The sequence below is a fragment of the Electrona antarctica genome (assembly GCF_951216825.1).
Source record: "Electrona antarctica genome assembly, chromosome: 1".
Classification (NCBI taxonomy): Eukaryota; Metazoa; Chordata; class Actinopteri; order Myctophiformes; family Myctophidae; genus Electrona; species Electrona antarctica.
This window is the reverse complement of record NC_136806.1, coordinates 13,391,103-13,417,721: the sequence shown is the minus strand read 5'-3', so window position 1 is coordinate 13,417,721 and position 26,619 is coordinate 13,391,103. Positions and strand designations below refer to the sequence as shown.

The 26,619-nt window shown below is 42.1% G+C and overlaps 1 protein-coding gene across 1 annotated transcript in view; it reads right to left on the bottom strand.

The window, feature by feature from the left end:
• Positions 1-3,842: 3,842 nt before the first annotated feature.
• Positions 3,843-26,619, bottom strand: part of asph (aspartate beta-hydroxylase) — a 31,258-nt gene continuing 8,481 nt past the window's right edge. Inside the window, exons 5-14 of the mRNA XM_079492136.1 lie at positions 24,291-24,332; positions 22,966-23,469; positions 20,562-20,642; positions 18,868-18,939; positions 17,948-18,030; positions 17,136-17,396; positions 12,504-13,164; positions 11,214-11,255; positions 11,058-11,087; positions 3,843-8,137 (exon numbers count right to left, since the gene is read on the bottom strand). Of these exons, the coding sequence (XP_079348262.1) occupies positions 8,130-8,137; positions 11,058-11,087; positions 11,214-11,255; positions 12,504-13,164; positions 17,136-17,396; positions 17,948-18,030; positions 18,868-18,939; positions 20,562-20,642; positions 22,966-23,469; positions 24,291-24,332 (1,784 nt within the window). The 3' untranslated portion in view covers positions 3,843-8,129. The remainder of the gene's footprint in view (positions 8,138-11,057; positions 11,088-11,213; positions 11,256-12,503; positions 13,165-17,135; positions 17,397-17,947; positions 18,031-18,867; positions 18,940-20,561; positions 20,643-22,965; positions 23,470-24,290; positions 24,333-26,619) is intronic.

Sequence of the window (26,619 nt, the reverse complement as noted above, 5' to 3'; positions counted from 1 at the left end):
TGATTTACCATCCACCACTGTTTGAAACGAGGGTTTGTCTAATTAGTTTGCTTCCTTCTCTAAAAGGACAATCATTCCTCACATTGTTGTCCATTTCCTGCCACAACAATCAATCAACAGTCCTATAGAAACACTAAAGTGTAAATAATAGCAGTGTTAGTGGTGGATAAAACGGTGTGTTTTATCAAACAGACAGACATACCTTCCAGCAGCTCAGCCCCAAACATGCTCTGTGCGCATTTCCGTGTCCCTATTTAAATCTAAAGCCCCGCCCAATGGATCCGTACGTGGATTAACTACGTCACATGAAAGCCCCGTCCTTCAGAGTGATTGGATCATGGACACCCGCTGCACCTGCAGGGTGGCGTTACACGCATGCACATGCATGCACGCGCACGCAGGCAGGCACGCGCGCACGCACACACACGGCACTGGTGGAACTTGGAATAGCCTGCCCTGCACTCAAAATATATCACTACTGCTATTATTTTATAATTTGTAATGTTTTATGTCTTGCTTTTCTTGTTTTCTCCATTGCTATGTAAAGAACTTTGAGCTGCATAGACAGACAGACAGACAGACAGACAGACAGACAGACAGACAGACATCATACAACCAGTATCAATGGACACATGATGGAGTCAATATGAAGCAGGGGTCTTTGGGGAGGTTCCAGGGGGTCCTTGGGGAGGTTCCAGGGGGTCCCCAGCAGGGCAGGGGTCCTTGGGGAGGTTCCAGGGGGTCTTGTAGATTAGTAAAGTGATTGAATATAGCGTCACAAATTATGACACCACTTCATCCTGCACTTGGTTTGGAAAAGTTTTAATAATATTGAATTTCTAAAAATAATTCTTCTCTGATCTGGGGGTCCCTGGTACAACATACTAGTGTTCAGATGGGGGTCCCTGGTACAACATAATGTTCAGATGGGGGTCCCTGGTACAACTTAACGTTCAGATGGGGGTCCCTGTACAACACATGTTCAGATGGGGGTCCTGGATAAAAATAATCAAGGATCGAAGGCCAATTGATGGAAATAAAATCCATACGAATATTGTAATAGTTTTAAAAGACTGTAAATATATACCTTCAATAACCCAGCAGGGAGACCCAAATGCCGTGCTGTCTTTACCTTAAAAATGAGTGAAGTGCCCTTTAAATCTTGAATGACAGCCACGGTACCACAGAAAATAGAAAGACCTTAAAAAAGAATTTGGAGGCAGATGAACAAAGTTCTGAGAGGAGTTTCAGGTTTTAACTTGAATTTTTAATAGATATAAAGTCAATTTACAGAGAAATGTAATGGAATTCAGCTAGTACAATTACATCATATAATTTAGACTAAATAGTCCAATTGTCCGAGTGCTGAATCTCCTCTTCACAGTCTTGTTCCAGGCTAAGTACTGCAATCTGACGTCAGATTTGTTGATCTAAAGTTCATTGGCTTGAGATAGTTCATATCCGCCATATCCCACGGTGGTGCTGGTTGTCGAGCACTTATTGGACCAGCACATGGATGGTATCGTGACGTAGAATTCATCTTCCTTGGTTCAGTCATTGAGGGCCATAGACCGGGAAAGCACAGAGGCTGGCGTTGCTATGGCAACCTTAAGATAACATTCTTTCCCTGCTAGCTGTGAACTCTTAACAGAGAAATGCCCGGCTATCTACTTTCTCACTGGGCATCAAGGTCAAATACATGTAGTCTCAAATCAAAATAGGCCTCTCAGTATGCAAGTTAACTTGACTGGGGACAGACAGTATGGAGACCGAATAAGGAGTCAACAAGATATAAGATATTAAATCTGAACCTTGCGTCAGGAAATCCATAATATAAATATGATAAAATAATATAAAGGATAATATAGGGCTGAGATGATTAGGCGCGTGGATGGTGACATGACATTTAATAGGATTAGATGAGCAACCCTGTGTAAACAGGCAGTAGGCTATGAGTAAAATGATAAAAAGGGCAAGATATGACCTATATGGAACACGGTCTGGGCCAAAGTGTTGACCAACAGAATATGATGGAGTGGCCAACTTGACATGACGTGTAAACAACAGAATTTATCTAACACTCGGTTTGAGCATAGATATATAAATAATAGAGACGCAATGCAATGCAATTGGATGGGAGGGGAATTCCAGTATCGTCTCTATTATTTATACATCTATGCTCAAACCGAGTGGAAGTGTGTAGGGCGAGTGGCGAGGAGCTAGTTTCAAAAAGGGGGCTGGGGTAAAAAGAAAACAGTGTCTGCCCAATGCCTCCCCAGTGTCCCCCCAGTGTCTGCCCAGTGCCTCCCCAGTGCCTCCCCAGTGTCCCCCCAGTGCCTCCCCAGTGTCCCCCCACTGCCTCCCCAGTGTCCCCCCACTGCCTCCCCAGTGTCTGCCCAGTGCCTCGGACCACATACTATAGGGTGGCATTTTTCATGATTAAAGACCTTTTAAGCCTCGTACAAAGCCAACTCTTGTTGTGACAAATCATGACAACAAACACAATTTTTCAGGCTGAACAATTAATTAAAAAGAAGAAACCGGTTACAACACTTTTTTTGTTGTTTTTCTTCTTTGTAATTATTTGTTTGGTCCAAAAGATTGTGTTTGTTGTCATGATTTGTCACAACAAGAGTTGGCTTTGTACGACGCTTATAAGGTCTTTAAATAAATACGTTTTGAAATGTCTATGGGAACTATTTCCTGGGCCTGGCGTCGTCATGAAAGAGGGCGGGACTGCGACGCTCTATTGGTATGCCAACCAGACCATGAGAGTCAAGTGAGGAAATAGTGAATCAGGGCCATTTGGGGTCACCAATGGGGTCAGACAGGGAGGAATTTTTTCAACTATTCTTTAAATTTTTATATGGATGATCTGTTGAAACAGTTGAATGCTTGTAACACTGGTTGTATGCTGGGTAATGATCTTGTCAATCATTTGATGTATGCAGATGATTTAGTCATACTGAGCCCAAGTAGGACTGGACTACAGCAGCTGCTCGACATATGTACCGATAAAAGTCAAACATTTCCTGATTTATCTTTTAACACGGTGTCTGTAGTAAAGTCAAATGTCTTGGACATTTTATTACAGAACAGTTGACAGAGGATGATATACACAGACGTATGCACGTAGGATGTATGCACAGGCGAACACCATTGCACGCAAGTTCAGTATGTGTTCAGAAGCAGTTAAGATTTCTCTATTTAGAGCTTACAGTACACCACTCTACACTGCCCACTTGTGGTCAGGTCAAGCTACAAAAAAGCAGTATTCAGAAACTTCAAGTAGCGTATAATGATGCCATGAGAATTTTACTCAAAAAGCCTAGATGGTGCAGTGCAAGTGAAATGTTTGTGGCTGCAAGTCAATACTTTTCAAGCTGTTCTCTGGAACTTAATGCATAGAGTCATGTGTTGCTTGGATGAGTCTGTGAATAGCATCATCGTCAGTATAAATAATCCTGTCAAAAGTTGCACTAGATACTCCTCTAGCCTTAGAAGACATTGGCTTAAGCCTTTATTCAGAACTGTCACAAATGCCTGTCTAACATGTACATTTGGACTGTTGTTTATTGGATGTATAGGCTATTGTATTTTGTGTTTGTTTTTCTATGGACCCTGAGTCTGCAATAAAGGCATTCATTCATTCAAACCCTTTGAGCTAAACTTAAACATTTGGTCATTCCTCATTTCCCTTTATCATGTTTAAATTGCGGCACAAAGTCAGTCGGTGCACCACAGTCAACCACCACAAAGAAAAACACAATAGATATAGCTAAAATGACATATATAGCTAAAATGACATGTCCAACAAGGAAAGAAATGGCGGGAGTCGTTGCTGTGTTGTCCCAAACCTTTATTGCAGCTCACAGAACAGAACATTTACAGAGAACTGTGACGGTCCAAATCTCCTCCACAGAATCCATATTACCATTTTCATAATAATTTAATCACCTGCAATATGCCTGTAGACCTTTAAAGGCCATGATACACAGTCAACACTGTAACTCTCTGGAGACGGGCAGCTTCCAGCGACAGAAGAAAAAAAAGAAAACAGCACTTTCAAATTACTTCCTAAGTTCCTTCCCAATTGGCCATGCACTGACCAGTCAATTTACATTAATTTAGTTACCATGCCAACAATTCTTGCCCGAGACATTTGTTTTTTATTTTTTTAAGAAGTTGTACGACATTCTGTATGTTGGTTAACCCAGTGGTTCCCAAAGTGGGGTCCTTGAGGGAGTTCCCCAGCTAAATGATAGTTAGGAACCAAATGGACCCTTATGTGTCTGTAACTCTCAAGAGTTAAATTAACTTTGATTTTACAATACAAATTGGGGTCCCAGAGATAGAAATGCTGTTAAAATGGCATTTCTATCTCTGGTACAGCTGTGTACCTTTAATGCATGTCAAACTGGGGGTCCTTGAAATGAAAACGGTTGAAAGTGACTGCTAGAGCCGTACAAATGGGGGCTAATAAATGTCAATTTGGGGGTCCTTGACATGAAAAAGTTTGGGAACCACTGGGCTAACCGCCATCTCCTTTGGAAGTAACATTGCCCATGTGTATCATGGCCCTTTACAGCATGTAAACGACTTCTGTTCAAAGATGAACCTCATTAACAACGAAAAACAACAAGAACAATCACCTGTCTGTACAGGTTGTGGTGTGGTTGATTTGATCTGTCATTTTATTGCTAGTTATGTTGCATTTCTTTCTTCTTACACAACAAATTAGCACAGCCGCATGGAAAAAATAACAACTGCCTGTTCACAAACAGCACAGTATATGGCTTTGAAAATAAAATAACTTCTTTTAAAGAACTTTCAGAAAAAAAAATATTAATGTTTTCTTCTAAAATGTTTTTTTTTCTTCCCCGAAACCTTATTTCTTCCTTTAAAAAACTAAAACAAAAAAAATCTAGAAGATTTCTTCTTTGTAAAGGCTGTAATCTGTAAAATTAACAAGGTTTTAAAATTCACATTGACATAGAAAGTAGTTAGGGAGTAGAAAATAGCGACTAGTAGTGTTTTAGAAAAAGGACAGTAATCTTACTTAATAAATCTACTGCACACCACTGGAATGTGTCACATCCATAGAAATAACCATTTGTTGCGTGGGGGACTGGGGGCAATTCAGCTCACTGGGTCAATAACTCCATGACAACAATTCTGCCTCCCGAAATCTTATTAGGGGAGATGCAAAATGGCTGCCATACAACAGGGTTATGATGATCAAGAGAAAGCTGCATGTTCAGAATGTATTCTTTACAACATTCAAAAATAAAAGACCAAGGAACCTTTAAAAGAAAGAAAAAAGGTTCCATATATTCAACTAATAAAACACACAGACTAAACTATCCAACCATGAACTGACCCCAACCCCGTTGTTTGTGTTCTATCCCTTGAAGTAGTTTTGTGTTGCAGAAAATACCTACAGTATCACGACTCTATCGGCGCAGCCCGTCAGGTCCCCCGATAGAACCACACTATAGAGAACATTAGGCCCTTTTGCCCAAAGCCATCTTAGCAGGAAGACCATCGTCTCTCTCCGTTGCCGAACAAACGCTGTCGCTGGATTCACGAGGGATCAGGAAACCTCGTGTTTGTCGTGTCCATCATTTAATTGCGCCAAAGAGGCGGGCGGTTTGTGCCCAAGATGATGTTCGTGCTAAGATGTTAGGGCATCTTGGGAGCCTGCTACCATGGAAAAGATTAAAAGCGGAAATCACACACATATATATATATAAAAAATTAGAATCCACAAAGAGGAAAGGGAACACAAACTATAAAACAAAACACGTCACTGAGTTTCCTTCGGAGAAAGAAGAAAATATGCCTATCCCTTTCTCTTTTTTTTCTCGAGTGGAAAGAACAAGCCAGTGCAGCTTCACCCTCAACGTTAAAACAACCCTGACAACAAAACAACAACAGCAATAGTAAAAAACAGTCCAAGTGGTGAGTTAGCTGTACGTGTATTCATGACCATTTTAGAACTGACCAACGGGATGGTTAAGCGGCAGGCCTACAGTTAATGGTTCACAAGTTATGGCTGGGTTAGAGACAGGATGTGATGCTAAAACTATCTGAGCCATATCGGGACAGTTTGTCCATGTTGAACCAGCACCTGCAATAGATCAGAACTGGATGACTTGGGGTTAAAAGGCCAGGTTTTCTGTAAGAGTGGGTAATTCTAGCTGGCTAAAATGTTAGCTGGCTACCTGGCTAACCGTTGGGTTAGCCAGGTAGGGCTGCCACATCAGTCAGTCAGACAGCTAGGCGTGAATACACAAGACTAATATTGCTGGTGTGCTTGAAAAGGGACTTTAAAACCATAGCGGGGACAGTGGTGCACAGGCAATGGCTTCCATTACATCACAGTACAAGTGTGAGAAATCATATCTTACAAAGTCAAAGTATGAAACAAAGTTTAGACATGAAACTTCACGCAGAAAGCTAGTTATGTGGCCCTGGTCACTGTTAAAGGAATTAGACAAAACAAGAGTTCTACAGCACACTAAAACAGAGAAGCTTCTAGGACAGTTGGAGAGATTCTATAGAACTATGGCAGTCAGAGGTACTGAGAAGTATGAGGTCGCAGACGTTAAAAAAAGGAAAAGGATTGAATCTCCAAAACGTCAAAGAGATGAAATCTACAGCTCATAGAAGGGACTGATTTGTGAAGCGATATGTCTACGAAGCAGCCTCACACACATTGCTCTCTCATGTACACAAACTGATGTGAAAAGTGGGCAATGCGTACTGTCTCACAGTCTGCCTTCCCTCTGAATCTACATGCTAGCACATGGCTCCGTCCTTGCAGAGGTTGGAGTCAACATATACTGATAAGTAAATTGCAGTCGAAGGTATCACACCAGCTTTGCATACTACCTACAACACTGGAACAGAACAAAACAGAACAGGGCTGAACGGATTTCCACTTCAATGTTTCCTAAAAATCATCTCGGCACCAAGAAAATTGTCTCTTCCCTCAACTTCATTACCCAACATCTATAATATGATGTCTGCCTACTAGTGAGTTGCAAATAACAATTCAAAATCATTTCAGCGTCAAGATGGTGTTGGAAACCACGCAGCCCTGAGTGGAACCGGTCTATGAAGTTCTGAGCAGAATGTCTGGGTTTGGAATGGAAGCTCCGGTCGAGTTGCGATTACGAACGCAACGAGAGGACAGTGGAGCAACAAAGCAACATGTTCGCACCTTCTAGCTGGGGGTTGCACACAGGAAAAGGAGAGAGGAAACCAGCGTGTTAAAAGATAACCTCAATGACCCCGTAACCTTCTATCTGAAAGAGTTCTACTACTACTACTACTACTACTACTACTACTACTACTAGTGGAACTGCCAAAAAAAGGATACCCGCCAGTTGTTTCCGAATACAATGTTCAATAGCCTTACATTGCTTGGCAACAAACTACAATACCAGCTCAGCGAGCCAAGTGTCTAGAGACTAACATTACCTTGCAACAAAGTTTAGAACTGAGAATAGAGGAGGAACAATTAACTGGAGGCATTTTTAGACATTCCAGGCAGAAGTTTTGCAACTCTTTCAGATACAAGAGTCTGGTCTGGTACTGACCACAGAAGTACAGCATATAGAGAGAGATTCCATGGCCTGAGTATGTGGCGAAAGACAATACATTTCTATACCACCTAAAAAAAAAGGAATAGCAGAGGGAAAGAAAGTTAGAATGAATTATCCATTTTCAGAAAACTAAAAATATATAAAATCCAAACTAAACTAAAAAAAGAAAAAGAAAAAAAACAAAAACTGATGGGATTAAGATTTTGAGCAAAAACAAATGATAGGGAAACAAAAGAGGTCATGTTATTCATAAAGCAAACAATCCATCACTCGTACACAAAACGTACACTAGAAAAGAAAGGGGTGTGGAAAGGGTGTGTGTGTGTGGGGGGGGGGGGTATTTTTCATGGAGAATGGGTGTGAAAACAGGGGGGAGGGAGGGAGGGAGGGAGGGAGACGGCTGTCGTCGTGACCACTGCCGCTTCACGGGAGGTGGAGGCGCATCGCTCTGAGCTCACTCGGGGGGTGATGGTGCGATGCCGGTCGGTACTTGCTCCGTCACCGCAATGACTGCAGGCTCTACGTTTCTGTTGGAAAACACACACACACGCACATGATGATGATGCCGTTTAGTGATGGATGGGCCTAATGCATTTTTTCTCACCAATTGCCTAAATTAGTTAATATAAAGCACACGCTTTCCCAAGACCTAATGCACCCAGTTTAATCCGCCCAATGAGACCTATGCAGAAGGCCTTTATCCAAGGTGCTTTACAGAGATTGTGCATTACTTTCACCCATTCACACACCGATGCCGGAGGAGACCATGCAAGGCACCAGAGTCTTGCTCAAGGACACTTCGACACCAACTCAGGGAGAACCCGGGTTCGAACTGGGAACCTTGCGGTTCCTATCTGGTCACTCTACCCCTGAGCCACTGCCGCCCCCAATGCACAATGTGTTTTGTATATTGGTGGCAACAGTGGGAATCAAGCCCTTAATTTAGTTCAGTAATTCAGTTAATAAATCCACAAGTGTATAGAGAAAGTCATAGTCTTTACTGGCCAGGCTGGGGTAACTCATTTCTTAGCTGTACAACAACTAATCACCATTAAATAGGCCTCAGGCTGCATATAGGACCACCACTGCTGGAAGCCACAGAGAATGGCACATTGCATCTCTACACTTCACCACTAGAGGGAGGCAACTGCTTTGGTTTCAGCAGACAGGATGAGCTATGGCTTCTAACTTTTTGCTTATACAAACTGAACAAGTAATGAATGCATTAACCGACCTCTAATCAGCATTTTTTTTGGGTGCTGTCGATCAGTGGTTCTCAAAGTGGGGGTTAATTAACATCGACTTTACCATATAAATTGGGGTCCCAGAGATAGAAATGCCATTAAGTTGGGGTCCTTGAAATTAAAATGGTTGAGTCACCGCTACAGCTGTAAAGATCTTCTCTTATGGGGGGCCCTGGAATAGCTTTTCAAATGGGGGTCCGTGGGCTAATTGGTGTCAATTTGGGGGTCCTTGACATGAAACAGCATTGAGAACCACTGCTGTAGATGGCAATATTAAACTGACCAATGTGCCTCAACAGTAGTGCCTCAAGAGCCTCCCCCAACATTCACATTTCATTTCACAGCATAATTGCATGTCTTGTCATTCAAATGCACAAAGTGTGGTGTTTAAAAGCAAGCAAACAAAAATGTGCCAGTTGGTACTGGTATGTTGCAGTATTCACAATAGTATGCATTCATGTAGTATTCTTTCAACATTGTCTGCAATCTGTGGTAACAATAATGAATAAAATAAATACTTAAAAAAAAGGGATTAAAGTCTATAAAGTAACGCACTTAGTATTTTTAAGTCACCGTGTGTTAACATGTTGTTGCAAAGGTTCTATATAAAAAAAAAGGGACGTTTGTGGAACAAAACTGCCTTCACAGAGAGCCTTTTCATTGCACTGAATGACACGCATGTTAAAGAAGCACACGTCAGCCTTAGCACACACGTGCTCGGGGCGTGTGTGTGCACGCGCGCGTGTGCGTGCTCGGGGCATGTTAACCGCTGACTGCTCCCTGCTGCAGCAAAGTACACGTCGTCAAGACTATAGCAGTGGTTCTCAAAGTGGGGACCAGGGACCCCCATGGGGTCCTTGAGGGAGTTCCAGGAGGTCCCCAGCTAATTGATAGTTATGGACCAAATATGGACCCTTATGTGTCTGTAACTCTGAGAGTGTACAAATGGAACCAAATGGACCAATGATAGATAGGAACCAAATGGACCCTTATGCGTCTGTAACTCAGAGTGTACAAATGGAACCAAATGGACCCTATAGTGGGTCCATTTGGTTCCATGTGTACACTCTCAGTTAAACGAACATTGATCTAACAATATAAATTAGGGTCCCAGAGATAGAGATGCCATTAAATGGGGGTCTGTAGACTAATGCATGTTAAACTGGGGACGGGTGCTTGAAATGAAAATGGTTGAGAATCACTGCCAGAGCCATAAACAATCTTCTCTTATGGGGGGGTCCCTGGCATATCTTTTCAAATGGGGGTCCGTAGGCTAATAAGTGTCAATGTGGGGGTCCTCGACACAAAAAGGTTTTGAACACCACTGCTATCGTTTTTTCCAGACAACTGTTTTAGTTTAGACGACATTTTGTAGAATCGGCTTCAGGTCTAAATGGGTGCTAGCAGCCAGAGGTGTCAAAGGTGGGTACATGTTATCAGAGATAGCGGTTTCTACAGAACACGGCTAGGTCATACATACACACACACACACACAGAGCAGACCAGCAGGTCTTCCCATGCCTGTCTGAACACATGGAAGCCATATGTAATCTAACCTGAGTCTCTGTTTATTCAGCTATCACAAGATAAGATCTTCTACCGCTGAGTAAATGCAGCCAAAGTACGACTGACAATCGGTGTCATGTAGACTTTAACAGCTGGCAATCTTTATTGCAAAACGCTGTACTGTACCGACGCAGAATTACGTAATGTGAAGGTTGTCGAAGCCCCAAAGGCTTGACAAAAGTAAGTTGTTGAAGTCGACAGATTTTGTCTACTCACTCACTACTGCCATGTTACGTTAAAACAAATATATATATTATGTACAAAAATAATAAGTGCACCTTCCTGACATTACATTTCACTGCTTTTTCCAAAGGCTTTGATTAATTTCCTCGCCTTCATGAGGAATATAAATGACTTAAACCATGTGGCAACCTAAGTCTTTACCTAAGTCTAGTCTATTTAATGAAAAATACACTTTTCCCAATACCTTATGCATTCAGTTAAAATGTACATCTTATAAAACAATGTAGAACTTTGCTTGTTTTAACAGAGACAAATTACTTAAAATTGTCAATGCATAATGTGTTTGGTATTGCCAGCACCAGTGCGAAGCAACGCCTTAATTTAGTTAGTTAATACATTAATAATTTTACAATCTGCTCTCTGCATCATTATAATAATGAAAATATATAATTACCTGTTGGCTCATCCTGAATCTGTTCCTCTGCTTTGCGTGCACACACATCGACAGAAACGCACACAGAAAATAGAATTAGAAGATGTTTTGCTCAACACCCTCACAAATATAAGTGAATATATGGGCCATTGTTACAGTTATATGTGCGTTACCCACCTGCCTCTGGGGTCTCCTCTACCTCATCTGCTACAGTCTCTGCTGTGAATGTAGAACAAAAAAATAAACAGGTTTAAACAACAAACCTGCTACATATGCTGCTGAATTTAGGCCATTCTTTTCTCAGTAATCAATATCATTTTGAAATCCATTAACATTATTGATGAACACATTCAATCATATACACAATATTTCATACATACTATCATTGTAGTTTGTAGTGGTTCTCAAAGTGAGGTATACAGGGTTCCAAAAGACACTCACAGGTCTGTTAACTCAAGAAAATGGAACCAAATGGACCCTTATGGCACAATTTGGTTCCATTTGTACACTCTAAGAGTTCAAGATGGTCCTTGGAATTAAAACGTTTAAAAAAACACTGACAGTGTAGATAAAACCGGTTCCAGAAACGGTTCAAAATGTGATGGAACAGACTGTGGTTCCTCCGGTTCGAGACCCAGCCCTAGAGAGCACATGCCCCCGTTGACACCCATGGGACTGCGGTTTGAGACCCAGCCCTAGAGAGCACATGCCCCCGTTGACACCCATGGGACTGCGGTTTGAGACCCAGCCCTAGAGAGCACATGCCCCCGTTGACACCCATGGGACTGCGGTTTGAGACCCAGCCCTAGAGAGCACATGCCCCCGTTGACACCCATGGGACTGCAGGGTGGAGAGGTTCCATGTGGAGTGGACTGCTGTGAAAACCTCTATGGGTGCATGATTTATTTTAGAGGATCCTGATTGGCTGCATGCTAGTGCCATTTGCACTGCTTTTTGTGTGTGCCATGGAGAAATCTGTATTTTTGCTAAATTCCTATTGAAAGAAACAAAGATTGCTGAAGCAGAAAACCTGCAACACTCCAATTTGGAAGGGTGAATTCTTGTAGGTGCAAGGCTCAAAGATACTCAATTAAAATAAGGAATCCAGCACTCATTGAATGTCCTTTTTCACATGTTTAGCGTTGTGTGTTCTTTTAATTGTTAAATTCCTATTGACAATGAAATGGAGAATTTACGTCATACGTGTCTGAGCAAATCGGCATGTTACGTCATGATGATGTACGATGATAAGAGCGCCCCTCACTTCACACAAGTGTGATTTTATTAGTTTAGTTTTTCACTGCCTACAATAGGGTTTTCACAGTGAGTGTACTCGGAGATCCAAGTGACAACAAACTCTCTGCTCTCTGGTATTGTGCAAGCGACAATGTGAAACCGTTGAACCCATTCATGGTGTACCACAGGTTATTCTTGTTACACACACTGCTTTGCTACGCTGCCTCTTACCTTCTACTGGCTCCTCCACGGCCACCTCCTCAACAGCTTCTGAGGGAGCAGCTTCCTCCTCCACTTCTGCGACAGCCTCCTCTACCGCCTCCTCCTCGACCTCTGGTGCAGCCTCCTCTTCAACGGCTTCTTCTGCAGGGGCAGCTTCCTCCTCCTCGGCCAGGGCCTCCTCCTCTGCAGGGGCAGCCTCCTCTACCACCTCCTCCACGGCCTCTTCTGAGGGAGCGTCCTCCTCTACTGCCTCCTCAACGGCTTCTTCTGAAGGGGCAGCCAGTGTTTCCACAGCGACCTCCTCGACAGCGGCCTCCTCCTCAACAGCCTCTTCCAAAGGAGCGGCCTCCTCGACTGCCTCCTCGACTGCCTCCTCGACTGCCTCCTCGACTGCCTCCTCGAATGCCTCCTCGAATGCCTCCTCGACTGCCTCCTCGACTGCCTCTTCGACTGCCTCCTCGACTGCCTCTTCGACTGCCTCTTCGACTGCCTCTTCGACGGCCTCTTCCTCCTCTACAGCCGCCAACGGCTCCTCCACGACCTCTTCCACAGGGGCGGCGGCCTCGGCCTCCTCCTCTACAGCTGCCTCAGGCTCCTCCTCAACAGCCTCTTCCAAAGGAGCGGCCTCCTCAACCACCTCCTCTGCTGCTGGCGCCTCCTCAACTGCAGCCTGAATGTTGTAGGATATAATAGATGAGACATTCTGTCCATTTCCTCCTTACACCTGCCATGGCAATCAAAGCAGCAAGCGGCCCACTAAACATACGTTTGTCAAAATGTGCTAAACAGCTTTTCAAGTAATTTGTAATTCAAGTAATTATAACATTTGTCACTGTCTTAAGAGCCAATTTGAGGAAGGCTAATGGAGTGTTTGACTAAAAGTGTCAACATGAGTAAAAGTGTGTCAAACAATGTCGCCTGATTAACATCTAGTGAAACGGATATAAAAATGTGTGTCGTCTGACAGTGTCTTGTACCTACTGGGTACTAACCAAAAAGCTGTAAGGTCGCCAACCTTCATCATTAGTTGTCGTCTTACATTTTCTTAGGTCTTTTTGACCAACGTATGCCCTTGCCATGGTGATGGGAACTCTTGTCAGGGATAAGCATTATCCTTACGCCTATTTTTCAAATTGTATGAGCCATCATATGACGGCTCTTTCGAAGGATGTCTCGATAGTAAATTACTTTATTTCTGTGTCCGACACATGAAATTACAGTTTTGCTAAGTATAACCTTTAATAGCAGTAGTAAAAAGGTACCAGCTCACTGCCATAAGATTCAGCCATCTCTCTTTTACCAATATTAACAGGTTCCGTCCAGCAGACATGCCCACACGTCATAAGCAATCCAACCGACGGGTTGCAAATTGCAATGACGTGTGTACATGTCCTAGCGCATCTTCAATGATATCAAACGAGAGAAGAATATGCTGAATCTTTTCCTTTTTTTTTTTTTTTTTAGTTGGACTCCAAGGCCACCATACGCTTCGCTTTTCGTTCATGTGCGGTCCGGTCACTTCCCTGTTTACCGCTGCAGAAAGAATGCCTCGTCTCTCCTAATCTAGGGCGCTCTCCGTGGTTTTGATCTGATGGATATACTAAGCTCTTCATTTCTGACTTCTCAACTGCCTCTCGTTCAAAAATATGAACGCGAGGGATCATCAGCGACTTTTATCGGATTATTAGCGAGGTAAGCAAACAAAAAAACATCTCCGTTTTTTTCTGGAACAGAAGGGGGGGTGGGCTTTACAAAGTAAAAGCGGCCATGTCTTCCCGGCACCCCAGAGCTTCTATTTTGAAGGAATCCCGGCGCTGATTGTGTTAAATGGGATGATATGCTGTCACAAGTTGCAACTAGCTAGCAAGCCATAAGGCCTCATTCACACGTACCAAACACCAATCAAGCAATGTTTGGTCGGTTTTTTTGGGCCACCACAATGCTTTTCCAATGGGAGTCACATGGTTTGATCAAACATTTGTGTTTGATTGCTGATGGTGTTCTGCCCCTCGCCTGTCAAACAAAAATGTTTGGTCAAACCATGTGACTCCCATTGGAAAAGCATTGCGGTGGCCCAAAAAAACGACCAAACATTTCCTTGATTGGTGTTTGGTACGTGTGAATGAGGCATAAGGCTAAGCAACAGATCGAGGGATGACTAGCTACTAACCGCAGCTGCCTGCTACTAGCCAACTACATTGCAAAGCAAAAGCACTAACTAAGCAAACCTCTGAAATGTAATTAAACTGTGCGTCACTAACTGCATTTCATTTTCACACAAAAAAGGGGGTTGACGCTCTACTAACCTCAGTAACAAACACACTGTTAAGCCGTAGCCAAATGTCCTCCAGCATTGAGTGCCAGCTGTTGCATAACTTTTAAAAGAAACCAATTACTACAGGGGAATTGGTGGGGGGTGGGGGGTGGGGGGGACTAACATTTAGACTAAAATGTTAGGGAGGGACTAGGTTGCATGCTGAAAATAGCAGATCTACAAGCTCACAACGCGTCAGTGCGTTGTGAGCTTGTAGATCTGCTATTTTCAACAAAGTGTAAAATCTGCCATTACAACGATATCAAGGCCTGTCAAAGCACATTTTAGTCAAATTAAATCAACTGTAGATTTAGTCGACTAAAATCTTATGACATTTAGTCGACTAAAACTGGACTAACACTAGAACATTTCAGGGGACTAAAATATGACTAAAATATGATTCAAAAGGCTATGACTAAAACTAAAATCAAAATTTTGCTGTAAAAAACACTGCTATGAAACAACTAGAAGAATGTTTGAACCATGATATAAACGATTGTTAAAATAGTAGCCTCATGACATGATGTGTGTGAGTGCATGGGACCCGAATGGAAACAAGACCACAAGGTCTTTCTTCGGAAATCCTTTTGGACCAAAATGCCTGACTGTACCTTGTGCCGTTTGCATTTTTATATTGTCTAATAAAATATTCAATCAATCAATCAAAAGCCTACTAATTTGTTTAAATAAAAAAATAAGACCAATGCACTCCCTAGGCACGACGCCACCGAGTACAGTAGTCCACCACTAGCTGTGTCATCCATTGAACAATCAGTGGGCCAACATAGAGTTATACAAAAAGGAACACTGCTTGCTAGCTACCTACCCATCTTGTTTTTACATGGACACTTGCTCAAGTGGGAACATGATGTAAACGACACCAAACCCCACTGAAACACTTGAGTGTTTCATTTCATTAACCACCCATGCATGCGCTACGATACAATGCTGCGAAGAATACGTGCACGTGAATTAAACAAGGAGCATGTCTACCTTCTGCACGGTGAAAAGAAAGCAGGGGCTCGCAACTCACTTGCTCCAAACTTTATTTAGCGACAGGCAGGCAAGAAATACGACGTTTCGACCTTACGGTCTTTGTCAAGTATATGTATGTTGTCAAGTATATGTGTATATGTATGTTGTCAAGTATATGCATGTTGTCAAGTATATGTATGTTGTCAAGTATATGTGTATATGTATGTTGTCAAGTATATGTATGTTGTCAAGTATATGTATGCTGTCAAGTATATGTGTATATGTATGTTGTCAAGTATATGCATGTTGTCAAGTATATGTGTATATGTATGTTGTCAAGTATGTGTATATTGTCAAGTATATGTATGTTGTCAAGTATATGTGTATGTGTATATGTATGTTGTCAAGTATATGTATGTTGTCAAGTATATGTATGCTGTCAAGTATATGTGTATATGCATGTTGTCAAGTATATGTGTATATTGTCATGTATATGTATGTTGTCAAGTATATGTGTATGTGTATATGTATGTTGTCAAGTATATGTATGTTGTCAAGTATATGTATGCTGTCAAGTATATGTGTATATGCATGTTGTCAAGTATATGTGTATATTGTCAAGTATATGTGTATATGTATGTTGTCAAGTATATGTGTGTTGTCAAGTATATGTATGTTGTCAAGTATATGTGTATATGTATGTTGTCAAGTATATGTGTATATGTATGTTGTCAAGTATATGCTAAATAAAGATTGGAGCATCATAAAGTGAGTTGCGAGCCCCTGCTTTCTTTTCATTGTTCACCGTTTCTACAGTTTTGGCTCAGCACCAATGGAGGATGTGCGTTACTTTTCTTATCCATTACCTTCTGCACGGTGCCATTTTCCTTTTTAAATCACGCATTAGTCATATATTTGATTTGACTGTGCCCTCCGGTTAGTTGTCCTGTACAGGGTGTCCCTCTTTGACAACATTGGTAACATTAACCCATTTAGGACGGGAGCGTCGCTTTAGCGTGTAACCACTTTAACCATTATTTTAAACTTTAGCTGTTGAAAAATAGCAGATCTACAAGCTCATAGCGAGTGCTGCACTATGAGCTTGTAGATCTGCTTATTTTTTTTATCGTGAAAATGTGGCACAGAATCTTTGAATATATATTCTTTCACAGCTAACGTTTTTCGGTCGGCGAAATACAGATAATATTTGGGGTCCTTGACATGAAATAGTTTGAGAACCACTGACATAGAAACATAGGAGTTTTTCAGAAAACTGTCATGATTTAGAAGACATTTTGTAGAATCTGGTCTCAGGTCCAAATGCATTAAAGCAGATTGTGAATCGCACACACCTCCTCCACTGCCTCCTCCACAACCTCCACCTCCTCAATGGCCTCTTCAAAGGCCTCCTCAACGGCCTCCTCAATGGCCTCCTCAACGGCCTCGGGCTCGGCCACCTCGGCCTCAGCCTCGACCACCTCGGCCTCAGCCTCGACCACCTCGGCCTCGACCACCTCGGGCTCGGCCTCGACCACCGGAGCCTCCTCTACAGGGGCCTCCTCCTCCTCCTCCTCGAACACCTCCTCCAGAACCTCGGGCTCCTCCTCAATAATCTGGACATTTATGTGTATGTATATGTACATTTATTATTATTATTATGGCTGTCAAAATACGTAAAATACGTAAAATTGAAAAGTGAAAGTGAAAAAGTGAAAGTGAAAGTGAAATTGAAAAGTGAAATTGAAAAGTGAAATTGAGAAGTGAAAGTGGAAATTAATTAGATAAAATATTTTAACTTTTTTAACTCAATTAATGCATGCATGATTTGGACATAGATTGAATGGTGATGAATCGTGATTAAATCATTGTTTTAAGCTGTGAATAATCCGATTAAACATTGTAATCGTTTGACAGCCCTATTTTTTTTTTTTTAACTACATAAGAGATGATGATGATTTTCATTGATTGATTGATTGATTCCATTCATTCTACAACATGCCATGCTGCGACTGTGGGGAGTCAGGACAGGCCTCATGCAGAAACAGAACCCTGATTGATTGATTGATTGATTGATTTCATTCATTCTACAACATTCCCTCCATGCTGCGACTGGGCACGGGCCTCATGCAGAAAACGGAACCCAGCCCTGCTCGTCTCTACTGACCTCCTCAGGCTCTGGTTCAGGTTCTAGCTCGGCCTCAGGCTCGGGTTCGGGTTCCGCCTCAAAGATATCCTCAAGCTCAGGTTCTAGGAGAGAGACAGAGAACATCAGTGAACTGTGAGTGGGGGGGGGGGGGGAGAGATGTGAGCGAGGAGGGTTGAGAGACAGAGGTACGTATGTAAGGCAGGGGTGGGCAACTTTGAAGATTGAGAGGGCCACTATATTTCCACATTTTTGCTATATTTTTATTGAAATCGTGAATTATATATTATTTTTTGCCATTTTTTTCATTGTAATCCAGAAAAGTATTTTATTTCAAATGCATTTAGTTATACTTATGTTAACTTTATGAACTTAAATGCAAATACATTGGACACAAAAAAAGACAATACATTTTTAATAGACTGAAGTAATTAAAGCGGGTCATGTTTGGAATTGTAACAGCTGAAATCAATACTATATCAGTATTCCGATATTAACCTGAGGGCCACATTAAGTGAAGGTGAGGGCTGCACGTGGCCCCCAGTTGCCCATGCATGATGTAAGGGACAAAACAAGGCACCTACAGCATCTATGAATGAAATGGCAATGGACGCCCATTTGAAAGGATTTTGTGACAGGGACCCCCATAAGAGAACAATAATGATAAAATTGTTAGTTATTTACATATCATTGTCCTGTAAATGTAAAAAAAAAGGGACCCATGCAGGTCACCAGTTTGAGAACCAGTGCTGTAAAACATTATTGCCGGTTATTTAGTTTTCAGGAAATAGTGATTTCACACTACTTTATTCATATATTAGATTATTTTGAACTGGACAGGACTTAGGGCAGATGGAACAATATCCATCTGTTGGCATTACAGGATTCACACCATTTTGTTTCATATTTGCACATACACGCACACAGACACACACCCCTACCTGGCGGTGGTGCAATCTCCTCCTCCTCTTCGAAAGCAACTTCAATCACTTCCTCAAGCTCTGGCTCCGGTTCTAGAGAAGGTGAGGACGAGACAGAGAGGAAGCCAATGATTTCATATCATAGTAGTGGCAATAATATACTGACACTGTTACCTCTGGAATGTGATCAAACAAAAGGATACTGTGCATGTTGTGTACTAGAAGAGGTGTCTGTTTTGGGGGTTGGTGTTGTGTCTCTCTGTGTTCATTTAAAGTTGTGAGATTTTGGCCTGGGCCGGCTTAGCGGTACAGGCACCTTGGCTGGTAATCCAGCAAGACTGTGTGTTTCGGGTTCGAGTCCCGACAAACTTTGCTGTGTCTACCTACTGTAAATATATCAATAAAAGCAAAAAAAGCCCCAGAAATATCAAAAAATAATAATAATGACTGAGATTTAGTGGAATTTGTTCTAGTATAAAACTGCAGTCCTTTGCTTTTCCATTAGTGGAGTGTTATAACCGCTATATTTTTGCTGAAATATCAATCACAAAATGTACTCTGCATGTAATATTTAACTAAGGACACCAGATAGCTGCACTGTAGAATGGATAACAGGCCTAGCCCCACTAAGTGACCATATGCGGGCACACACTTATGTATAATGTCTTGTGTCCATTCTTAGAGGGTTTTTTCATTGACCGAATATAAGACGGCTCTGATTATAAGACGACCCCCATTTTTCAAGACTCATTTGTGGAAAAATAACATTGAATGTCAAATAGTCTAGTCCCCAATTATAATACAACCACAATATTTCCATTTGAAAAAACAAAACAAAAAAAACGTCTTATATTCAGACCAATAGGGTGTGTGTGTGTGTGTGTGAGAGTGTGTGTGTGTGTATATACACGGTATATATTTTTTTATGATAAAAATAAGTTACTTTTTCAGTCACAAAACATCTGAACCATTATCTTCAAAAGTCATTATACACTACTGCGGAAATGTTTTGCCAGCCAAAATGAGGCGGAGGTGTTTGATACGGAGCCAACAGGTTCACGCTGTGTTTAGGCCCCGGGGTCTTTTATTGCCTCAGGACTGTGGACATATATGCATAATTGCATATACAGTAACAGTATATCTGTATGGGACCCATCTTTATGCATGTATAGATCTGTATGTGCCCATACACGCTTGCATGTCATGAATATATAATCTGTATTGACCCATTTGTACATCACGTGTGGATGTACAACTTTATTTTAACTTGTGCATGTCAGTGTTGATTTTGACAGCAAATTTAGATTTTTAGTCAAAGGCTCTTGAATAGTTTATTTAGTTTTACTAGTGACATTTTAGTCACCTGAAATGTGTTAACGCTGAAAATAGCCGATCTACAAGCTCAACGCGCTGCGATGCGTTGTGAGCTTGTAGATCTGCCATTTTCAGCATGCAACGCAAGTGTAAAAATGACTTATACTGGATCTCTTGTCCACTAGTCACTTGCTAACATTTTAGTGTAGTTTTTATTTGTTGACGAAATTGTCAATATATTTAGTCATCCTAGTTTTCATTTAGTTTCGATTTAGTTTTTGTCTGTGAAAAAAAGGCAGTGGTCTGGACAAACTTTTGTGTTTGTCATAGTATTAGTCGACGAAATCAACACTGGTGCACGCACGTACGTACATGTCCATCTGCATGAATGAGTGTCGTACCTTCAAATGCAGGTGCTTCCACGGGGAGGGCGCTCTCTGGCATGGGAGGTGGCACGACAACGACGGCCTTCTCTTTGAGTCCTATATGATGGGACGATGCATAGGCTTGTTGGCATGACAACGAAACAGTGAGCGGAATCCACCATGCCGCCTTGGTGACCAACAAGGCATGGTGGCACCAAGGTATTATGTGGCTGATGATGATGATGATACACGAAAACACTGTACACATTACACATGTAACACTGACGCAACATCAACAGCTACTACTAGTACAGAGAGTGTGTGACTGTACAGTACGGATGTGCCATTTCCAACTCTTCACACTTTCCTGATCTTTCCCTGAAGATTTTTTTTCTGAAAATGCATGTTTTCCCTGCAGGTTTAACCCATTTTGGGCGGGAACCCCTTTTGGTGTTAGCATTATGTTATGCTTTAGCTATTGAAAAATAGCAGATCTACAAGCTCATAGCGCGCCACCGAGTGACACGCTACGAGCTTGTAGGTCTGCTATTTTTGAAAAATCAAAGAACCACTGACATAGAAACAGCTTTTTCAGAAAACGGTCAGGATGTAGAAGACATTTTTAGAATCTGATCTCAGGTCAAAATGGGTTCATTCACTGATTAGCCTAATGCTAATTCTACTGCTTTGCTACTGAAAAGAAGTGTCCAGCAGATTAACTCTTATCACTTCAGGGCAATCTGAATAGAATGAACAAAGCACACCTTTTATAACACGATTTTGTCAATGCAGTGACATTCAATCTATTGAATTGTTCCGTTTCTGTCAATGCAGTGACATCCAATCTATTGAATTGTTCCGTTTATGTCAATGCAGTGACATCCAATCTATTGAATTGTTCCGTTTATGTCAATGCAGTGACATCCAATCTATTGAATTGTTCCGTTTATGTCAATGCAGTGACATCCAATCTATTGAATTGTTCCGTTTAGGTCAATGCAGTGACATCCAATCTATTGAATTGTTCCGTTTATGTCAATGCAGTGACATCCAATCTATTGAATTGTTCCGTTTAGGTCAATGCAGTGACATCCAATCTATTGAATTGTTCCGTTTATGTCAATGCAGTGACATCCAATCTATTGAATTGCCAATGGCAAGACATGTGAAGTTCTCAAACAAGTTCTCAAAACGGCACATCTGCACATGAGTAAAACATCAAAAGGTTTCATTTTGATCATATTTAAGACACTCATAACAATATATGATTCACGATAAAAATAAAGGCATTTCTATATTCTCTTTAGGTGAAAAGGACATGGGTTTTTTGTTGCTGTTGACTCTTGGAGGTTGCACACCTGCGGTTGTGGTTTGATTGGCTATGGTCTGACTGAATTAACAAATGGAACATTTAGAACGATTTGCCTGAACCCTTTTTCTTTCTTTTTAGTCGGATCTGATGGCATGTCCATGTTTAAGCAATTACATGTTCTGATCTGGCTCACATAGGGTTAGAAACCGATTTTATGCTCCTCCTGTGTAAATGCGACCTTTGTTCAACTTGGTTTGGAGCCCTAAGGGCCAATGACAAGGTCTGCTGGACAGAGGTCAGTGAAGATAGAAGAAGTCCAAAGTGGAAAAGAGATCAATTACAGCCTGTACAAGTGTAGAAATGTTAAAAAGGTGCCCGTTTTTCCTTCCCATTAATTTCCCCAAGATCCATCTATTGAAAGTCATACCGTGTTTAATTAATCAAACATGGCTGTTTGCACGCTCCTTTCGCTCGCACCAACACACATTCAATCACACGCAACGCAATTCCCATCGCTTTCAACTTCACAACCTGATGGACCCAGTCAATGTACATTATCCAACTTACACACACAACAAAAAACTGGAAAACCAATCACTTTATTGACAATGAAGAAAATGCATTTACAGTGCAGGCAAAATTTCAACCATGAACCACGTCTGACAAAGTTTCAAAAGCAACCAACTCGTCACATCATGTGGACATGAACGCTAAACTGTATTCATTCCTTCCGTCTCCTGGTTCATTCCTATATAGCCGCCTCCCTCTGTTCCAATCCCTTCTCCTCTCATCCTCCCCTCGGCTGCCTTCTTTCCCCAACTCATGTTGCTTATTTGAGAGGAAAAATAGTATGTTTATATCTGACGGGCGAGGATTGGCTAAAACATTTTGGGCTTTATACACATGTTTTAAGTTTTTCCACCTCATATTAGCCATGGGTGGTGGTTCCCCTTGGCTGGGCTCCACACACGCACCACGCCAGTGTAAAAATGTACCATTACAGGTCTATTTTGACACGGACTCAAATTAACACTGAAGAGGTTTCAGTGCACTGGGGAAATGTGACTTCCTGTGTGAGGAGTCATTATATAAACTACAGATCAAACTCTCTGCAACTTCATTTCTTGCCCCCTTTGGCCTTTTTTGTTTTCTCTTTGTCAGGGTCTTTCCCTTTACTCCGGTCCTCCTTCTCGGCTTTCTTCCCCTCCCCCTTCTTCTCCTCCTTCTCCTCCCCGCCCTTCTTTGATTTCTTCCCTCCCTCCTCCTCCTCCCCCTTCTCCTCCTCCTCCCCCTTCTTCTTCTTCTCCTCTTCCTCCATGGCCCTGGCTTTCACCAGAGATTTCTCCAACTCCTCCTCCCTGGCTTTCACCAGAGCTTTCTCCATCTCCTCCCTCACCATTTTCTCCTCCTCTTCCTGCAACCGGGCGGCTACTCGCTCCTTGGCCTTGGCCGCTATCTCCTCCCTCCTCAGCCCCAGCACCATCTGCGCGTCCTCCTTGGCGAGGATCTTCCTGACCTCGGCCAGGGCCATCTTGGCGAGTTTCTTGGCCTCCACGCGTTCGTGGATGACAACTAGCTGCTGCCTCAGGGCCTCTCTGAGCTTCACACCCGTGTCCCTGGTCAGAGTGTTCTCTGAGGTGGACGTATAGGGACAACAGCGGTGGTTTTAGACGGGTTTACAAGTCGTACATCTAGTTATGGGAAGCAGGCCAGGCTGTTATTGTTCTTCGCTAGTCATCCACGGCAGGGAAGGGCAAAGCTTAGTACTGGTATTTCAAGATTTGGGAGCCCTGTTAAAGCCCTGCTGGCTGTTGAGGCAGGTTCAGTGTCAATGGGAGGAAGGCCATGCTACGCTATAGGCTCTGAAGAGCATTAGAGCAATGAGAGCAGGCTACAAAAAAGAAAATCCAGACTAGTTTCAGGCCCCGGATCAGTTTGTAGTCATGCCATTAGCCAAGTTGAATCAATTGCTGCCACACAGCAAAGTCCATTAGTACCATATTAACCACGTAAGACACATTATATACATTTTCAAAAAAAAACTTTTGAAAATGCTTCCCCAATATAGTTACGGCAGGGTTAAAGTCACCAGCGATTCATCTCCTACATTAAAGGCTCGCCAGACATTTTCTCAACATCATTCAACAAGTTAATGTTGACTCTCATTAGTTGAGCCATATACTGTAAAATGTTAAAAACAGCAGTCCACTCAGATGCGTTACCAAGACCACTAATATGTTTAGTTTAGAATGGGATGTATACATATGGTTTACTAAACAAGTCTTAACACTCAACCAGGTAGCTGAAATGTCATGACTAACGTGTTGTCATAAAGTGTTATGTCACTACTGTAACAGCACCATCATGACTGTTATGTCACTACTGTAACAGCACCATCATGACTGTTATGTCACTACTGTAACAGCACACAGCTCCATGCATCGTACTGGTACCTTTCTTAGCTCCACTCGGGGCCTCATCTTGTGGTTTCTCATCTAATGTTACACAGAAACAGGACAATGGTGAACCTCACTGGAACTGTGGACCGGCTTGGATGGAATTGCCATGCACTGCACTTCCCAATTAGAATTTGTACAATACACACACACACACACACACACACACACACACACACACACACACACACACACACACACACACACACACACACACACACACACACACACACACACACACACACACACACACGCAAAGCCCCCCACCACCCCAGATAGTAGGTAGTTGGGCAAACCAGCCCCAACAAAAAGGAGCCTTGGAAGATGGCTCTAAGCGAAGTTGCTTGGAAAAAATGTATGCAAATCTGGCTTTAAATGTATCCGTGTTAACAAAATAAAACGTTTTTTTTAGCTAAAGCTCTCTTCAAGCCATCAGAATGTGAAGCCACCTGTAATGGTGTGTCTACACTCCAACAGAGAAGTGTCAAACATGATGACTTTTCTGGCTTTTCTTTACATATCTCTCAGCTCTCTTGAGTCTTATCCGTATACTTGCAGCAGCCATGTTGGGTCTTTCCGAGCTTTACGCCGAATTAATTCAAATATCCATAATTTACCATGACACGCCATCCCGCGCCTCGCCACTAGGTACAAATAAGTACAAGTGGCCGTGGTTGCCTCTCCCCATACCGCAGAAATGTTACTTCCTTAAGTTCCTTGGAGCCTTTATTTGCAAGTGAGATGGGCATGGTTGCAAGACGTTTTTTAATTGAATTGACGCACATTTGAATGAGTACCAAGGAGAGTGACATTAACATCACTAATATGGATTGGACTTTGCATTGATGAGCACGTGGGTCCTGCATGGCATTGAACTCACCATCCTACGTGGTGAGTTCAAGGCAATGTCTGTGAACATTGCGTGCTTCTGGTCTCCTAAACGTCACACAGACGAAGATGGCTAGTCTTGCTTTCCCCATTATCGTCATGTACTCATTCAAGTACACAAAATGGCAGAAAGTAAATCAATTCGTAGCTCACAGACTACAATCTAACGCGCCTACAGAGGCCTGGTACAGATGCTGCTCTGATGCCAGTCAGATACACAGTACCTCCTCTCCTGAACCAGAGACTGATGGCTCTGGACAGACCAACACAAACTACATCTGGAATAATGTTTCTCGGCAACATAACAGCTGAGGTGGGGCTCCGTGACCCAAGCAATTTCATTCCCGATTTCCCATTGGTTTCAATCAAGAGTTTTAGCATCACGAGGCCTAAAGTTGACTCAAGGACATACATAAATGCATAAAAATAGTCACTTCTGCACTTCTATATACATTTCCAACGTATACATTATTTACTGAAAACAAACAGTATTCTTTATTTATAATTCATAAGGGCTAAGCTATGTCTGAGCTCCTATCAACAATGGAAAAAACATCTTCTTACACTTTACTATCTTCAACTTTTCGCCGTCTCAACAACAACACCCTGTGACTAAAGCCAGAAAACCCACAAAGCGGACAAAAAAAAAATGTGTGAAAAACTTCAGCTGGAAAGATTTGCAGGCTTGTGACTGACACAGTATCACAAGTTTAAATCCCCAGCCCAGACTGACTAGACTCTGTGAGTCTGGAGGAAGTTAATGGGTATTATATGGGTATTATCTGCTCTGCCTTCCACCAGCACCTGCCGGCATCTCTGCGCTGCGAAATACTGACTGTAGTTGTACCCAGGATTTGTCTTTGTTGTTGCAGGTTATAAACTATATGACAGATATGATGAAAAAAAAATTATCTGCATCTCCAGCCAAATTAAACGATAAGGAATGGGCATGGCATGCAGGACCATGTGCTCATCAATGCAAAGTCCAATCCATATTAGTGATGCCACTCTCCTTCCTTGGTACTTCAAATGTGTCAATTCAATTAAAAAACATCTTGCAACCATGCCCATCTCACTTGCAAATAAAGGCTCCAAGGAAGTAACACTTCTACTAAGAGTTCTAAGAGAGTAGTGTGAGGTCAGTGCAGAGTCCGACTTAATTCTACAACGTCACATTTTTGACTTATGGTTTAAAGTGTAGGTGTGACATATTAATCTTCATTCTTAATGAATGGGCTTTACAATGCCAATAACCACCTGGTGGCACAAGTGTGGCAGAAACCATTTAGAGCTGATACGTGACTGTGCCTTTGACGGCGGTAAGGAGACCATTAGCATACAAATCAGTAGATTACAGACGTGCTTCAAACAAACCAGTCTGTTCAGGATGTAGTTTACATAATTGTGTTCCAACAGCAAATCTATTCAGAAATAGAAA